Below are 18,589 nucleotides of genomic sequence, written 5' to 3' on the forward strand. Positions count from 1 at the left end.
CTGTTAGTTACTTCCAATAGCATGGTAGGTTTCTTACCACAAGTTCAGTCCCCTGCTGGGGACTGTGGTACCTCACAGCATCAAGATGCAATTTTAAGCTCATGAATCATGTAATGCAGAACACCAACTGCTGCAACGTTATGTCACGTTGTGAGACCAATTCTGCAAGACAGATGATAGACACTCTTCCCCAAAGTAATGTTAAAGCATAACAAAATCTTTCCACATCTACAACTTCGTTTTAATTTGGTAAAATAGCAGAGATGTAGAAAAAGTTAATGGTACTTCTGACTGATGTGATACACTGGGTACCAAGTACATCATAAATCTTTACCACTCCTGTATGGAAGCTTGTAATTGGTATGAGATTATTTGCATACAGTATTTGGGTAAGAGCACTTACTGTAAATACACTTGGAAGTTATTTCTTTCAGTAATGCATGAAAGTTTAAAAAGATATCAAATGCAATCTACAAATAAGAAGTGAACTCCAAGTTGAGAAGCTTGAAGGAGCACTGCTCCACTAAATCCCCAGTACCGATACGGGGCAGGGATGTGGCTTCCAGGGACCCTTGGCAGCACACAGAGCATCACGGCAGCAGCCAGGAGGCAGAACACATGCATACACTTCCTTTACTCCAGCAGACATTACTGTAACAGCTGGATATGCAAAGGGGAGTCCAGTGCTGGAAAGCCTCTGAAGGAAACTCTTTGCTTCTAGCAAGATGAATAATACACCTGTATCCTAGTCATGAGCAAACACTACAAAGGAATAATTAGAAACTATCTGACCTGAAACCCACATGCCCATTACCGTGGTATTTTTCCACCTACTACAGGTGAAACAGAAGATGGGCTGGACCTGGAAGGGGAGGGGTGGAGTGGTAGCACAAGATGCTGATTTATAAAGCACCAGCAAACAGTGCTCTTTCTCCACAGGCTTTGGACAAGGAACTTGTCCTGCCTGAAGGATGTCAAAACCCAAGCAGGATTCCAGCTAACATCTGCTTGCCAGCTGAGAGGGAACTACCACCCCTGTGAGCTTTTGCACTGCAACAGCCAGAAGTGCTCTGAGCTGCTCTTCTCTCCTGTTGGGCTTTTGCTTTTCATCTGGAGCTTTTGGCTTGGCTGCTTCATTCCATCAGCAAAGGAATAAGCTCACCAAGATGGTAAAGGTGAGTGCTCTGTTCACCAAATCTGCTGCTACTGCACAAGTTTCTTCCTAAGAACAACACTAATTTAACTATTAATGGAAGTATGTGTATTAGAAATATGAGCTAAGCAAACAAACAAAAAAAGGGAATTGATACTAGAAACTGCTGGGCATCCACTGCAATGACTACAGTTGTCAATCTAGTTAATTATGCATTTCTAATCCTATTGCAGGTTAGAAGTTTTATGTACATCATATGCACAGCAATCAACAGATTTGTCTAACTTCACTCATTTTCTTTCTCCTTCTCTTCCTGGTAGGCTCTCGTGATAGATAGTTCCTTTCTTCCTATCTTGGTCTCTCTGTTGGAGATTTGAAAAGCCAAACAGATCTTTGCGTTGGAAAGTTAAAGGGAGGAGGAGGAGTGTAAAGGAAGAATCACACTACATAAACCAGACTGTGTGTCTTTGGCAGAATTCAAAATTTAAAATGGAGATGTTCTGTATCTGGGATATTTATCAAAGAAATTGAAGTTCTTTAGGAGAAGGATTTCAGGCTTGTAACTGCCTGAACTACTCACCAGCTTTTAGCTTTTCCCTTTCTCAAGATAAAACATCAAGATGTCAACATTCCTTTAATTAAAGGGCATCTGAGGACAGGAGGTCAGTTTTGAGTTCAGAATAATAGTAAACAATCAGGTTATCTAAACCCTTTCTTTCCTTGTTGTTTCCATCACTTGAGCTGTCTGATTTAGGCTGCATGCAGAATGCCCACTTTCATCAATTCACCTGAAATAATTTCCTTTGCGGGAATCTAAACACTGACAAATGTCCTGCAAAACACGTGCTCCTGTCAGCCAGATAGGCAGCAGCACACCAGCACATCCATCCCACTAGCAAAGCACACCATCAGATAAGATCCAGCATGACTCTCATGAGACTGATGGTTAATCTCTAAGGAAGTCTCTGAAATGGGGTCAGCCAATAGTTCTTCTAAGGAATGGCATGTAATTTACAAGATAATTAGGATCTGGAACATTATGATTATAGAAGCTGGTAAATGGGCAACACAGGAAGTATGCCCTTCAGACTATAGTGATAATATAAAGTAAGGAGGATGCAGCCCTCTTCAAGTTATCCATAAAGCAGAACATCAGAGGTCTGGCAGCATCCCTGGGTCACTTACCAGTTTCCTGTACCTGTTACTAGATTGGCCAGTAAGAGTGAAGAAGAAAGAAGTAACAGGCTTGGTTCTTCCCAGTCACCCAGTAAGCTGTTTGCCTCCATTTTGTGTCATCAGATGAAAATGTACATATAAACATATTAATTTTGATTAAAAATGAAGTCATATATCTAGAAAGCTGCAGGAACAGCCGAAGAAAAATGTCCTCAATCAATGTATTTTCTTCTTTTTCCTTTCTTTTCCTTTCCCTGTTAGTTTTGCTGAGGTTGTGGGCAGTATTCCCACACTTTGTGTTAGATCATAAAATATCAGAAGTGTTGCACTCTCTAAAGGAATCACTGTAATTGACAGATGCTGAAGACCTGATTGAGAGCGCTGTAGTGCTTGCTGCAGGGATATCAAGACAGGGATAGCACTTGAAGTTGCCAGGAGAAAGAAGCAGCAGCAATTCCTAACTTAGCAAAGGAAAAAAGAAAAGGATTTGTCAGTCTGATTTGTGCGGGTGCACGCAACAGTGCTAAAACCTTTCTTCTTCTACAGAAAAAGTCTGATGTTTACTCAGTTGAGATCAATGGGCTAAAAGACCTGGAAAAAACAGAGGACAGAGATGAAGAGAAGTACAAAGACCTGAAGGGCAACAAGAAGAAGAAGAACGAAGAACTGAAGAAAGAACTGGACCTGGTGAGTATTGCTAACTCCTGTATTAGCTGGCAGGAAAGCCTCAGCCACTGTTTGAATGAATGTGAGGGGGAGTGCCAGGGCTGAAAATCCAACAGGGAAGAAGAAAAAGGTTCCTTACATCCCTAATGCACCCCAGAGAAAAAAAAGAAAAAAAACCTGTACAGGATTAATATCTATAATGAAAGGATGATTCTGGCTTGATGAAGCCACCACTGGTACAGAACAGTGCACCCCTACAGAGGTCTGTACTTCCCCAGAGGGAATTACTGCAAGCTGCCTTTTCTCTCAGCTGACACTTGCACAGCTAGCCAGGAAGCAGAGGGAGGAGAGAAGCAAGACATCTCGTTCCAGGGACTGCTAGTAGATCTAGAAGCATGCCTAGTTTTTTGCTTTTTGTTTCCCCTGCTATGTACTTTCAAGGAGCAAGCACTAAGCTTCTGACTTGCTAGGGAGCTGCTAGCTGGGATCGGAGAACTCACTTCCTCCATGTATGCTTCAGTTTCCCAATCTGATACATGAAGTTAATTATTCTGACCTCTTTTCTGAATTGCTTTAAGAACTGCTCACAGTAAAGGCTATGTATGGGCTAAGCAGTATTCCAAAAGTAAAGAAACCCCAAAACAAGCAATCAATTTCTCCATCATCTTTTCGAGCTCTGTTTAGTTCCAGCTGAAAAATTCTCAATGTATCTCATCCTTGCCACTGGGGATGTAACAGTACTCTCGTGTTTCTAAGGTGAAATCAAAGCACAGACAGGTTAATTGACTCATCCAGGCAGCAATGAATCATTCTGTGAAAACAATGGTGAGAACTCACAAATTCTTGGCTTCTACATCTCCATTCGGCACAGGATATAATTAGGTCAGTGATACCACAGAGGTATCACTGCAGGGGAAGGAGGAGAGCTTTCTGATTTCCCTCTCCCACGCCTCTTTTTAACTGTGCTTAGAACCTGCTGCCTCTTTCTACAGGACCACAGCAAATAATGTCACGTGCCCTTCCTCATCAGTCAGATGCAGACACTGCTGGCACACACATGCCATATGTGGCCTATGGTACTGAGTATTTGGTCCTGTAACACACAAAGAGGAACTATTTAAAAGAAGCACAGGCATTTGTAGTGAGCAATTAAAAGGAGAACCCCATCCTGCTCTTGTGGCAGATTTGCAGGAGGAGAGGGAGATTTACAGAAGTACACACAAAACCTAAAGAAAGCACTAACTTCCAGCCCTGTGTTCACACTGAGCAGCCCCTTGAGTCCATCTCAAAGCTTTTCACACTTATCAGTTAACCTTCTTGACTCCACATAATACTGACATTTGTGGTGAAACTCATTTCTGTCCAGGAGAAGACAAGTGTTGTAAATGCTCTGCAAAAAGTAAAATAGGAGCAAACGCCAGAGGTGTGAATACGTAAGAGAAGGCTCATGCTTTTACTGATTAAATATATTGCTTGTTCATGGAAGTGGGATGCATGGCCCCAGATCCAGGCACTTTGAACAGATCCTGATATGAAGTTTACAAGTCTGCTCACTGTTATCTTTTTCTTTCGGAATCCAGGATGACCACAAGCTCAGTGCTTCACAACTGGAAGAAAAGTACGGTACAAGCATCATCAAAGTAAGTCCATAGGGCATCATTAAGAAACCTCCCAGTTCAGATGCCTTCCTTTACCTCTGGCTAATCCAAAGCTGCTTAGAATTCAAATTGGCAAACTGACAAAGACGCATTCGTGGATGTGTGCATGCATAACCACAGAGCACTGCTTCCAATGAAGTCTCAAACTAGCAGCATCTCAGTGCACTGCACTGTCCTGGTTTTAAGCTGGACTTTCTCCCTAGTCTGACGGATTCTACTGTTTTGCAATCAAAATCCCTGTGTAAATCTGGACCTCTATGTTCTCACCAGGACCACAGCTTTTCTGAAGACTGAGAGAGTTTTTAACAGGATTCACTACAGGTCACTTTTCACTAGTGGTGTCACTGTCCTGAAATCACCACATTTGGAAATCAAAGGCACAAGTTACTGATCCACTAACAATGTTTTGGAAACAAGGAGCACACACATCTTTTTTTCTGAGCTGAGATAAAAACCTGTCCTCTGTGACTTCGTGATAAAAGTGGCATTTACTTTTGCAGGGTCTTTCTAGTGCAAGAGCAGCAGAGATTCTGGCCCGCGATGGTCCCAACTCACTCACTCCTCCCAAAGCCACTCCTGAAATTGTTAAGTTCCTCAAGCAGATGGTGGGAGGGTTTTCCATCCTCTTATGGATAGGAGCTGTCTTCTCCTGGATTTCATTTGGCATTCAGTTTGCTCAGGGAGCTGAATCAGCCTTTGACAACGTAAGTGTTTGAATAAATACAGAGTGAGTATGTGACCCTCCAACAATCTAAGTAATTGAAATACTACTTCATAGTTATTCAGTAACAATGAGGAGGCCTTTTGTTCTTTCAGGACTCTCCCTTTACTACTGAACATTTCTGGTAAATACCTGACATACCACTTCTGTCTAAGAGTGTCTGTCCAAAGGTTTTATAACTGCTGCCTACAATCAAAATACTTAAGTACACTGGAATCTTTGACTTTAATTCTCTGCTAGGAATATAACTGATTCAGGTTCAAGCCAGGTTTGAACTGGCTTTAGGAGAAGGATTTTAGAGAGACAGGACATTTGCCATTATAACTCTTTTTATACCTCAGAAGCTTTACTTGATCAATAGCAAAACCTGAAAGCTCTTTCCTTAATTTCTCTTTTAGCCTGCTTCAATAACTCATTTTACGTCTCTTGAAGCCATACAGAACTATGACTTACTCTCTCAGAGGAACTGCCTAGCATATACTGTCATCTAACTGGATTATTTCTTTCATTGATTAGCTCTACCTTGGTGTAGTCCTTGCACTGGTCGTCATCCTCACTGGTATCTTCGCTTACTATCAGGAAGCTAAAAGCACAAACATCATGGCCAGCTTCAGTAAAATGATTCCACAGGTGAGAGTACCCAAGGCATTTCTTTTGAGATGAAGGCTCATTCTAACAGCAAACCTCAAATCGTCTGAAGTGGGACTTCAAGTGCTTTATGTAGAAGTGATAAGCACAACTTGAATCTACCTCTTGGTTAGGTGATAGAGGATAGCACCACACTCATTTTGGTCATACTTCTGTCCTTCAGCAAGCTCTCGTCATCAGAGATGCAGAAAAGAAGGAAATGGCAGCAGACCAGCTGGTAGTGGGAGATATCGTGGAAATAAAGGGTGGAGACAGGATCCCAGCAGACATTCGTCTGATCTCTACTCAGGGATGCAAGGTAAACAACGCTTTGTAGAGCACACTAAGTGAGTATAAGAATGGCTTAGAGGCTTTTGTAACATAAACAATTTCCAGATTCTCAGTATGAGTTATTAGAGCTTTAACATTCAATATCTACCTACGTCACACAATGCAGAAACTCTCCTGAGATCCTCATCTCATGCCATACTAACATCCCCACTTGCAGAACATCAGAAGAAGCCATTATGGCCACAGCATGTTCCAGCAATGCTCTTTGCCAGGGCAGTGGCAGAAATAGCAGCACTACATTACATGTCTCCACAGACCTTCCTGGCTGCCACTGAAAATCCCACCAACAAACACACAGATTGAACCAATTTCCTGTAGAAATACATTCCCAACGGTGACAGTGGCAATCATCTCAGAAAAAAGCACTGGGAGATGATGGCCCTGTCACCTGCTACTACATGTGCTGCAGCCTCGTCGTCTGGGCTGTACACAACTGCATGTTACTAACTTTAATACGGGCATGTCTCCGTTTCATTAAAGGTGGACAATTCTTCACTCACAGGGGAATCAGAACCACAGTCCCGCTCCTGTGACTTCACCCATGAGAACCCCTTGGAGACCAGGAACATTGCTTTCTACTCCACCACCTGTGTGGAAGGTGAGTAGCGACAGAAAGGCCTCCGGAAATGCCATCCGTAGAGAGTGCCTTCCAACACTTCTAACTCATTTTGAACAATTCTGCCTCAAGGAATTCCAGAAAGGTCTAGTTGCTATAAGAAATGGTTGTCCAAAGGACACCAAAATAAAGCCCGAAGCACTGAGCTGGTCATTCGTTATGTCAAGAAGTGAGACCTTTGTTTTAACACCTAGCCTGGTTACGGGTACAACAAGCAATTGATTGCAGCTCTGTTGTGGTCTTTCAATCACCACCTTTAGAAATGTCAAGTTGCAGAGGCCTTTATGTACTTGTGGATGCTTCTGTGAAAGGGCTCTGTACACTTAAAGGTGTTCCTGTTCTCAGAACTAGAAGGTATGTGTCGTACCAAACAGACTATCTGCTAGGAAACTGCACGGTGCCCTGGGTAATGCTGAGCTCCTACTACAACACAATCAGAAAAGGCTACCTAATAAAAATACATTTTGTCTTTCCTTCCCTTCACTGACAGTGCTCTAAGATTCCTAAGGGAAAATAAATAATTCTGGGGTGAGGTCTCACCCACGTGAGGGCTGAAAGGGGTCTTTGTCAATCAGTCCTACGTGGAGATGACAGTCTTGGAGCTGGTGGTGTTATCTCTTTGCAGGCACTGCTACTGGCATTGTAATCAACACTGGGGACCGCACGATCATTGGGCGGATTGCTTCTCTTGCATCAGGAGTAGGAAATGAGAAAACCCCCATTGCTATTGAGATTGAACATTTTGTCTACCTGGTGGCAGGAGTGGCCATCACCATCGGTGTCCTTTTCTTCATTATTTCTGTATCAATGCGATACAAGATTCTGGACTCCATCATTTTTCTCATTGGCATCATTGTGGCAAATGTGCCAGAGGGACTGCTAGCCACAGTAACAGTAAGTCTGTGTTGGGATTCACTGGTTGTTGCTGTAGTGCTTCAGCCACTACCACAATTCATCTCTCTTAACTCCAGTACAGTATAACACTAAGCACTGAAAAACAGATTACCTGACCTGAGTTGAGTTTGAAGTAGGTTTCTTCCTCTCTTTTTTTCCATGAAATTGAAAGGACAAACATTTCATTTAGGAATCCTGGCATAACCGAGCTATTGATCTGAGCTTCAGCACAAAAATCCAGCTCTAAACAATGTTCTTGAAGTACTATTCTGCCTCAATTGCTAAGCAGTATGATGATGTGAGTCATTTCTCCACAACCTGTTCCTATTCAGAAAGGAAGACACTGTACCCTAAAAGTTGCATGAAAATTCCAGTTACTAATACATAAAAACTGCCTCTGAAGTCCCTGGCTGAGAAGCAGCAGAACTGTTAAGCATCATTAGCCCTAAAGCACACCAGCAATGAACTGTAGTGATGAAGAGATTCACTTCAGGATTCATTAACTTGGTGACTGGGAATTCCCCCAACATTGCGGGGGTTCTTCCATCTCAAACAGCCTCAATACAACACTCATCACTATCAGCAGGCAACCAGGCTGCTCCCATCAGCACATGTACTTCTGTTAGCTACAGCTAAACATCTGATCTAAATAATGCTGTCGCAGTGCAAAACTACAGCCCACCAAAAGCTGACTCATAAAAAACGACCTCTTAGAAAAGCAATGCTGATAAAAGTAGAAGTCTGTAGCCTGCTTACATCATTCTGGAACTTGCTGGCAGCAAGCTGAACTTCTTTTTTACTTCTGCCAGGTGAGCCTGTCCCTGACAGCCAAGCGGATGGCAAAGAAGAACTGCTTGGTGAAGAACTTGGAGGCAGTGGAAACACTCGGCTCTACTTCCATCATCTGCTCTGACAAGACAGGGACCCTCACGCAGAACAGGATGACTGTTGCTCACCTCTGGTTTGATAATCAGATCTACTCAGCTGATACCAGTGAAGATCAAACAAGTAAATATGGCAATGGGGGACCTGGAAGGGGGCGGCTATGTGGGATGTTTCTCACTTACCAGCTGTCCAACTGATGTGGATGAGGATATCTTTTCAGAGCTGAAACAGATGTACCTCCCTGCCACACAGAAGTGCATCGTGCAGTAGGAAAGTCCCTTCTTTGCCACACAGAGATGAGAACAAAATAATTCCTATCATAGAAAATAAGCCTGGAAGAGGTTTTAATCTCAGGTGCACTCACTGACAGTAAATTCATACAGGAAAAAAATGCAGAAACTTTATCTACAAAACTCTGCCAGAATTGCTAGCTGATTGCTGCAAAGGCTCCTGTTAAATCATTTTTCTGAAACAAAACCTATCAAAGGAACACCTTAGTCTGCAAATAATTCCATTGTGTGGTTTCAGACTTGATCTTTTACTTCTACCACATCACCTGCTAAAGAATACTGTATTTATTTTGCTTTTCTCCAGCCCAGCCTTTTGATCAAAGCTCTCCATCATGGACAGCACTATCAAAAATTGTGACTCTGTGCAACCGAGCAGAATTCAGACCAGGACAGGAGAACCTCCCAGTAATGAAGGTATTGCCTGCTTCACATCAACTTCTTTCTCTTCCTCTGAAAGAGCAATACATACAAGCTGTTCTGTTCAGCTTCAGTCATCTCTCACACTTAACACTCCAGCCTTTTTATTCACTATTGGCTATAAATCCTTAGCACAAGGATTTTTTCGGGACAACTGCTGCTTTATCACTGCTGCTCAAGCACTCAGCATCTTCCAGAACCACATAAGCTGTCTTGAAAGAGGTGCAGAAGTATATATGCTATCAACTGTTCCTTCTCTCATCCACGCAGAGAGTTGTGGTGGGCGATGCCTCTGAAACAGCTCTGCTGAAATTTGCAGAAGTTGTTCTGGGTGACGTCATGAATATTCGAGCACGGAACAAGAAAGTGGCTGAAATTCCCTTCAACTCTACCAACAAATTCCAGGTGTGTTTCAGTTTTGGAAACAGGCCAGACTGTTTCCAGCTTTCGCTGTTTCTACCACCGTGTCCAGTGCAACAAGTTTGTGACCTGGTAGTTTTAATGGGTGAATTCAATGACAGGGAGGATTTAACCTACAATAACTGTAGTTCATTTCATTTGATGGAAACAATGATACATGGAAAAGGAGAACAAACACTATTTCTGTGCAAAGTGACCAAAAATGGAAACAAATCAGAGTTGTATATGCCTTTTCAAATTACTTCAATTTCTGGCACACAGCTTTCCATTCATGAGACGGACGATCCCAACGACAAACGCTTTCTGCTGGTGATGAAAGGTGCCCCAGAGAGGATTTTAGAGAGATGTAGCACTATCATGGTCAATGGGAAAGAAGAACCACTGGACAGTGAAAAGGCAGAAGCTTTCCAAACAGCATACATGGAGCTGGGAGGCCTGGGAGAAAGAGTGCTTGGTGAGTCCTAAAAAGAGGGACTGTAAGAGAACTGTGGTGGAAAATGGGGAGTTAAAATCCTGGGATGAGTGCAGTGTGTCTGGACTTCATTTCCCTTGCAGTGAAGGGAAAAAAGCAAAGTGAGCTGCCTTCTAAAAGCAGAGTGCTAAAAGCTCACGGAGGTGCTGTGAGCTCTCTGAGGCAGGGGTGCTCTTAGTGCTATATACTGATGTCAGTCTGAAACACTGTGCAGCCAAAACAAAGTTACAATGGCAGGTTAAACAGCACTCTGTAGAAAGCAAGTGGTTTAATGCACTGGAATTTTACAGACAAGAAACAATCTGATGCTAAGCTATAGCAAGCTCTCCTCTCTTTTACTACTTCCTTTTTTGTCAACCTGCATCTCCTTTCAGGTTTCTGTCATCTGTACCTGCCTGAAAATGAGTTTCCAGACACCTACCCATTTGACACAGATTCCATGAATTTCCCCACCTCCAACCTGTGCTTTGTTGGGCTCTTATCTATGATTGACCCACCTCGTTCCACAGTGCCAGATGCTGTCTCAAAGTGCCGCAGTGCTGGGATCAAGGTAGGGATCTTGCAGTATTCTTACAGACTGTTACCTCAGTACACGTAACATGAATTCTTGTTGGAAAAAGCTTCTTTATTCTGCGTTGCTCCAACCTTGCTGCTCAAGACAGTTTTTTTTTCACACCTCTGATAAAATGGTGCCAATAACAAGAGGTAAAGAACAGAAGTCAATACAGAGCTAATTAATTAATTGTCACTACCTGTCTTGTTGCATACATAGCACACCTTTCCAAGTTCAGATTCCAAACTGCTTCCTGGTCTAGAACAATAGACATTTCATCTTACCTCTCCACATCCACAGCACATACACTTGTCACTCACTCCAAGCGCTCATCCCTTCCTCAGGTTATCATGGTCACTGGTGATCACCCAATCACTGCTAAGGCCATTGCCAAGAGCGTGGGCATCATTTCAGCCACCAGCGAGACAGTGGAAGACATTGCGAAGCGCCTCAACGTTCCTGTTGAGCAAGTCAGCAGACAGTAAGAGCAGGCAGAATATCTGGGATACCTATGCCTTTGTTGTCTGAAAGCTATACCTTCTTCTTCTATAGTGCTTTTTAGCCTAACTCTCCATCACAGCCATCAAATCCATCTAACATGCCCTCTTTACCTGAATAACTATATTCCTAGGCCAGGGCTCTCACCTGCACTCTCCACTGGAAAATACTGGTGAATAATACTTTGTAGATCACGCTGGTCTTTGCTGTCACGGCACATCTGACAAAACACGCACAGCTGAGAACCAAAATTCACAATCTTGTGCAGTGCTGGAGGATGGACTGGTGGTCCTCAGGTCAAGTTCCTCTTTCACCAGTGTAAAAAATAATACTAACATCATAAGAAAAGCATTGAAGATTTTCACAGAGATGCCTTCCTCCTCCACTCTCACTCTCCGCCATTCCCTCAGAGTACTCTTTAAAATGCATTTTCTGTTGTTAAGTCTACTCAGGAGGAAGCTCTAATTACTTCCCTCTGTATCTAGGTAACTAATTCAGTCTGGATTTCTGCAGTAGCTTTCATTCAGCACCTGCTGATTAACAACGAATGCTTCCGAAATTAACTCAATTTGCTGCTTTCCTTACTGTTAAGCTGCATTCATTCTGTGACTGCACTGATCCCTATCTAAGCCTTTTAACTTGAAAACGTACCCATGGCTATCACAGGGAGGCTACAGCAGCAGTAGTGAATGGGATGGAGCTGAAGGACATGAGCTTGCAGGAGCTGGACGAAATTTTGTGCAACCATTCAGAGATTGTCTTTGCACGGACATCGCCCCAACAGAAACTGATCATAGTGGAAGGCTGCCAAAGACAGGTAAGAGGTGGACAAGCTTCTGCACAGACATGGCTTTAGTGCATTTCCAAGGGTAGCATCCCCCAGGGCACAGGGGAAGGCAATTTCCATGGCACTCTAAGCTCTGATCACACTGCATCTCACAGACTGCCACGAGCACTGTGTTCTCTGGACAGAACCCAAGTTATTTTCATTCCTGCTACAGACTCTGAACTCCCACTGACAAAATAAGCTCCTCTAAAGCATGAATGTCTTAGAGCTGTGCTGAGGGGTCTGACTGGCTTGCCTGTAATTCAGAGAAGCTGCTGCTGGGATGCACAGCAAGCGTCCCAGGTAGAGACTTGCACACTCTTTGGGAAGGAGCCTTCCCTAATTCTTTAAACCCAGATCAAAGCCACATGTTACCACATCCTCTCATCTTATCTCTCGTGGCCATTTAGACCTATGTACTTCCCTCCCACAGGAATGTTTAGACAAGAAGTAAGATATGAATCCCACAAAATGTCATAGCATGATTTATCTGTGACCAAGCCTTATCTACACTACTTTCAAAGACTGCAAAAGAACCCACATTAAGCATGAATCTGAGGCAGGATTTAAAGAGGGATTGTCCCACTCACAGGCAGCGTTATGTAAGGGAGCATGGAGTGCAGCCAGCACAGGAGGCACAAGGAAAGAAATGACATATATAGCACTCCAAAGAAGATGCAGATTGTCAATTCAATGATTTTCCCCCTCTGACACATCTTCCAAATAGATGCTCCAAACCTAAAACAACACTACCACCATTGCCTGAACTTCACAGGGATGGAGATACAGCACAAGCCACTATTTCATTTTTGTAATTATGCCAGCCGTAAGCTTTCCAATCAGCATTAACAGCTCTTCAAGTTTAAGCCTGAATTGCTTTCAGGGAAGAGGAAAAAAAAAAAGGGGATAAAATCTTTCCATTAAATCTAATTTTTTTTTTTCTTTTTGAACGGCCTTTGGCAGACAGAGGGTAAATGTGTTTAGTACTGCCTGGACACCCACACTCTCAGTAGATGGAGAAGGATGTAGAGGAACACCCTCCCTTCCCCCCTCTTGAGCCACTCAGCCTACATGCTGCCTTTAGCACTGAGAGCTTCTAAGCCCTTCTGTCCATGGCAGTATTTATCAGTAGTGACACTGTGCTAAATCCCCAAAGGGACAGGACGTTCAGTATTTGCTTTAATCAGTTTGTCAGGCTTTCTCCCACTCAGAACACTGAGTTGCAACCCAGCTGTGAGCTTTGTCACCAAGCAGAACAGCACCCTTTGCTGTGGTAGATGGTTTCATTGGAAGATAACAAAGAAGCTGAATTGAATAATCAGGGTTTGCCACCTTTTGGATTCCTAACATGCATGCCAATGGCCAGAGTTGGGACAGGATGCAAAGGGCCTCTAGCTGAACAGTTAGGCAATTTACAATTAAGATTAAAACCAGCTGAGTCTGTAAGCACTTCACAAAAGAAAAGATCACGTGGGGTCCCTGAATTCCCCATTTCTCTCTGCTGAGTATGGAGGCAACCTAGACTACACACAAACACCTATACAGCCATGTATTGCACACAAGTCCAAAGCTGTCATATTAATCATGCTTCTAGAGATTTAGAGACTGGGAGAGTGCTGAGAGCAGAATGTCCACAGGGGAAGATGGCACCATATCCTCTACAAAGCCACATCTGGAGATCCTTTTGTGTGTTCCAGGGTGCAGTTGTTGCTGTGACCGGAGATGGAGTCAATGACTCCCCTGCTCTTAAAAAAGCAGATATTGGAATTGCTATGGGTATTGCTGGTTCTGATGCAGCTAAAAATGCAGCTGATATGGTACTGCTGGATGATAACTTCGCCTCTATTGTCACAGGAGTGGAGGAAGGTAAAAGTAATGTTGCTGTCTCTTTCTTCCTGATCCTGTCCTCCCGCATCCCTCTCTGCAGGCAGCTCACCCCTTACCTCCCTTACTCTCATTCTGGATTTGGAAATAGGATTTTGGTACTCAGAAAAAATGGGAATCACTTCCATGCACAGACACTACAAAAAGACAATAAGGAAATCGTTCCCCTCTCACACATATTTGCTAAGTAGAGCATTGGTTTGCTCTCTCTGCTAGTTCAAACTCCAAACAAAAGCATTTCTCATCTTGCTCCTATGCAATCCTTATCATCGTAAAGATATAGGTTGTTTTCTTTACATTTTAACTTTAATACTTGCTCACATGCAACCTTCACTGTGCTACACTGAAACGAGCACGCTGCGCTTCTCCAGCCACAAAGAGCTCGAGGTTTGCATTGAAACCACAGTGTGCAGAGGAATGGGAGTTCAGGAGAGCCAAAGAGAGGGCAGGTTAATAGTTTGGAAAGAAAAAAAAGTATCTTACAATGTATGAGGAAATAAATGAGTAGAACAAACTTCAGCCATCATTGCCTTTGCTTATATTAGTTAAAAAAATAAGTTTTTGGTTTGGTTTCTTTCTTTCTTTTTTTTTTTTAAACACTGTTGGCAATTAGCTTTCACAGAGGTGCTTCCTTTTCCTGCAGGCCGCCTGATCTTTGACAACCTGAAGAAAACAATTGCCTACACCCTGACCAAGAACATCGCTGAGCTCTGTCCCTTTCTTATCTACATTATTGCCAGCATTCCAATGCCCATTGGCACTATCACCATCTTATTCATTGACCTGGGAACAGACATTGTAAGTTGCTGCCTCAGAGCTGATGTCTTTGAGTTATTTTCAGCTCACAAGTGAGAGAAGCTGGGGATATAAGGATAGATATTGCTACAAGACCCTGATAGTTTATTTTTGTTACAGATCCCCTCTGTTGCATTAGCCTATGAAAAAGCTGAAAGTGACATTATGAACAGGAGACCTCGAAACAAGAAGAAAGACAGGCTGGTGAATGAGCAGCTCGCTATATACTCCTACCTGCAGATTGGTAGGTTGGCCCATTCACTCTAACACTATCTTGCATCAGCAAAACCCGATAGAGACAAGTGCTTCACTTGCTAGAGAAGGGGAACACGAAAGTAAAGCGGTGCTCAAAGATTTCTCTTCTTCCTCATTTCTCCCTCTTTGATTTTGCAGGTATCATGCAGTCAGTGGGAGCCTTTGTGACATATTTCACAGTGTATGCAGAACAAGGCTTCCTCCCTTCCACACTGCTTGGAGTTCGAGTCGACTGGGAAAACAATGCTATCAATGACTTCGAGGACTCTTACGGACAGGAATGGGTAAAGAAGCACCAGAACATTCTCACACACTGTATCTCACCCAACAGTTTCTTTAAAACTCAATCCTCTCTTCCAAAATACAAGATTAAGAAGAAGAAAGGGGGTTTAAATGAAAATACTGGCCCAAATCTGGTCATTGCAAACCTAAATCTGGAATAACTGTGTTTTGTAACAGAAATCTTCTTACCAAGGTTTTCAGTTGCTTCCACAAGACACGAGTGTCTGATATAACACAGCTATTTGTTTTTTCCTTTGTTTTGCAGACTAAATACCAGAGGACGTACCTGCAGTGGACTGGCTATACTGCCTTTTTTGTCAGCATCACCATTCAGCAAGTTGCAGATTTGATTATCAGGAAAACAAGAAGAAATTCCATTTTCCAGCAGGGTCTTTTCCGGTACATTTGCTGGCTCTTTACCTGACAGGCAGAAAGATAAATTAGCCCACTGCTAATTAGCTCAGTGATTTGCCCCCTCATGTTCAGTTGTTGAACAAAGACTAAATATGGAGCCAAGCCATTGCTTGACAAACATATTAACGTACTTTGCCACCCTGTTTTCTATCTCATGATAGGAGTTTTCCTTAAATAAAGGCTTTCTACTGTTTAATACAGAAACACATCAGCCTAAAAAGCAATTCTCCATTCATCAAAATATTTACTATGAAGAAAAGTTTCCTCCCCAGATTATTTTCTTATCTAGTTATCAGTAGTTAGGTCACTTGAACTTCTTCAAGCTAACTTTAGTCTGTCAGATAAGGAGATACCAGCTGGTCAAACTCCCTGCAGTAGGGCTGGCTGCCCTTTGCAAAGGGCTCTGCTCCTGTCAATCCAGTAAAAGCCACAGAATTAAAAACATCTAGTGGGATGGAGGCTGCATGTAAAAGCTGGCATTTAGTCAGAGTATTTCTGATAGAAAAGCAAATTGGTTTTCTTTCTTTATCTGCAGTTGCAGAGCCTACACCCTATGTACTTTCCCTTCTTTCATTTACATTTGAGTCACAATGAGCACGTTCACACTGCAAGTAGGAGACGTGAGTAATGCACGTGGCAGGCCTGCCTAAAGCTAGCTCTGCTCTAGGTAGGTCAAGAATGGGAGCCAGAAAGATATGGGAATGTGAGATGTGTGACAGTGCTACAGAGCCCACCAGTTCCCTCACATTACACTGCTCCCTCCCTTCCTCATGTGGGTTTATCCAAGACAGCTAGCAGAGCCTCAGGAAGGCACAGCCTTTGCAGTGTGCTGAGGGATCAGCTTTTTGTGTGTGGACAAAATCCTGTAACTGTTTCTCTGTGATTTCTTGTAGGAACAAAGTCATCTGGGTGGGTATATTTTCCCAGATAGGAATAGCTCTGATTCTTACCTATGGTCTTGGACATGTTACAGCCCTGAACTTCACACCTCTGAGGTGAGTTCTGATGCTGACAAACTTCCCTTTCCTTCATATATTAACAGACATGGACTTACTGTTCTGCCTGAACCCAGAAATGGGAGAAATATATCCATGCAAAACAGTACTCGGATAAATATTTGTGAATATTCCTTACAAAGAATAGGTTGGACAAAATTTTGATCAAGAAGGGAATTCTTCTCATAGCTCCTATAAAGAATACACTGCTTTTTCTACTGAATTTACTACAGAGGATACAGAAACCTTCTAGTGTATAATATTCAGATTTTGTCCAGCATCACCAATATTTTGGTGAGATTATATAACATTTTACTTAATTTTATGCAAGCAACTTCTATTTTAAATATATCACTGTCAAAAATGTTCAATTTTTCTGACGTCTTCAGAGACTGTAATGCCAGAAGGCAACATTTCCTTCTGAGTAGTATCCAGAATTAATAAATTCAGTTAACTACGCATGCTTGGGCAGCTTGCAGGACCTAATCTTATTTCTAACCATTTAAGTGCTTAAGTCACAGGAAAAAAAAAACCCAAAGTCCAGATTCTCTTTTAGTGACATCTGACAGCACAGAGAGAGACCTCAGCAGTTCAGCTCGGTGGTTAGATGCTTCTGAGTGAGAACCTCTTCTCCCACTCCCAGGTTTCAGTACTGGTTTGTGGCTGTACCATTTGCTGTCTTGATATGGGTCTACGATGAGGTCCGCAAGCTGTTTATCAGGAGGTACCCAGGAAGTAAGTACAATGTCCTGCATTTTCCATAAGCTGTCCTTTCCTCCTCTGCCACCCACTCACCTGCCTTCACTGCCTCTGACAGACAGACAACTAAAAATGGACCTTACACCCTCAGTGCTCCAAACATCACTTTTTCCTTCCTCTCCTCCTGCAGGTTGGTGGGATAAGAACATGTATTACTGAAACTGTCCTTATTACTGGACTCCTTCCTCCTCATGGAGAGCTGCTCCTCCACTTCACACAGCCTCTGCTGCTTCCATGTCCTGTCTGTGCAATACCAAGTATACACTGGGCTCACCCCACGAGTGGGTGAAGAAATTTCATGAATTTCATGAAGAATTAAGGACTGAGGAGGCTGGCAAGTAACCTCCTGCTGTACTGTAAATTTGACACGAGTCTGAAATTGAAATGCTAACTATTTTTGTAACAAGCACGACTTTCCCTCATCCAAGGATGAACTTGGAGAGCACTCAGAGAGGAAAACACACACACACAAAACCCAACCAAACAACACAACAATTTATCAATGTAAGGCATTAATTTGCACTAGAGGGGTTGTTTGATCATTTTCTTTTTTGTTTGTTTGTTTGTGCAACTGAATTGCAAGCAAGTGCATACACAGACTTGTATTACCTTGCTAAGGGTATGGGAAAAATTTGATAATAAAAGTATTTTCCAGAAGACAGTTCTCCACCTTATTTTCTTATACAGACTAAAGGAGTGAAATGGAAAAGGACCAAACATTTTGAGAAATGCATCTTGAAGACCAAGGCACGGCCAGTCCACTTCAACATTTTATGATCCTATGAATTTAGGACACCCAGTTTTACACTCATTTTCCAAAGGGCCAACATCTCCATGGCAAAAAGACCTTTGTATGCATCAAGCAGGCACTGTTAAAGTGCTGTCTGAGACTAGGTCTCCAATATGGGCACTGTTATCAGGAACCATTAAGTACCATGATATTGTTTAGACATAGGCTTTACAAAACAAAGCAAGCTAAATA

At 42.7% G+C, this 18,589-nt stretch overlaps 1 protein-coding gene across 1 annotated transcript; it reads left to right on the forward strand.

The window, feature by feature from the left end:
- The first annotated feature begins 949 nt into the window (after positions 1-949).
- ATP12A (ATPase H+/K+ transporting non-gastric alpha2 subunit) lies at positions 950-18,078 on the forward strand. Its single transcript, XM_065738507.1, has 23 exons — positions 950-1,175; positions 2,876-3,016; positions 4,576-4,635; positions 5,154-5,357; positions 5,891-6,004; positions 6,186-6,320; positions 6,833-6,950; positions 7,594-7,862; positions 8,672-8,870; positions 9,342-9,451; positions 9,725-9,859; positions 10,136-10,328; positions 10,721-10,896; positions 11,244-11,380; positions 12,064-12,214; positions 13,921-14,089; positions 14,751-14,905; positions 15,023-15,146; positions 15,296-15,441; positions 15,705-15,838; positions 16,747-16,848; positions 17,492-17,583; positions 17,738-18,078. The coding sequence occupies exons 1-23, from the start codon at positions 1,167-1,169 to the stop codon at positions 17,764-17,766; spliced, it is 3,102 nt and encodes a 1,033-aa protein (XP_065594579.1). The 5' UTR covers positions 950-1,166; the 3' UTR covers positions 17,767-18,078.
- Positions 18,079-18,589: the final 511 nt, after the last annotated feature.

Source organism: Cyrtonyx montezumae, unplaced genomic scaffold (genome assembly GCF_038088225.1).
Source record: "Cyrtonyx montezumae isolate F1298 unplaced genomic scaffold, pur_monq_1.0 scaffold_22, whole genome shotgun sequence".
In the NCBI taxonomy this organism is placed as follows: domain Eukaryota; kingdom Metazoa; phylum Chordata; class Aves; order Galliformes; family Odontophoridae; genus Cyrtonyx; species Cyrtonyx montezumae.

Bases quoted from the DNA above. Each gene is read 5' to 3' on its own strand.
- ATP12A (XM_065738507.1), top strand. The intron at 5,358-5,890 runs GTAAGTGTTTGA...TTCATTGATTAG, and splicing joins CTGAATCAGCCTTTGACAAC to CTCTACCTTGGTGTAGTCCT. The intron at 10,897-11,243 runs GTAGGGATCTTG...TCCCTTCCTCAG, and splicing joins GCCGCAGTGCTGGGATCAAG to GTTATCATGGTCACTGGTGA.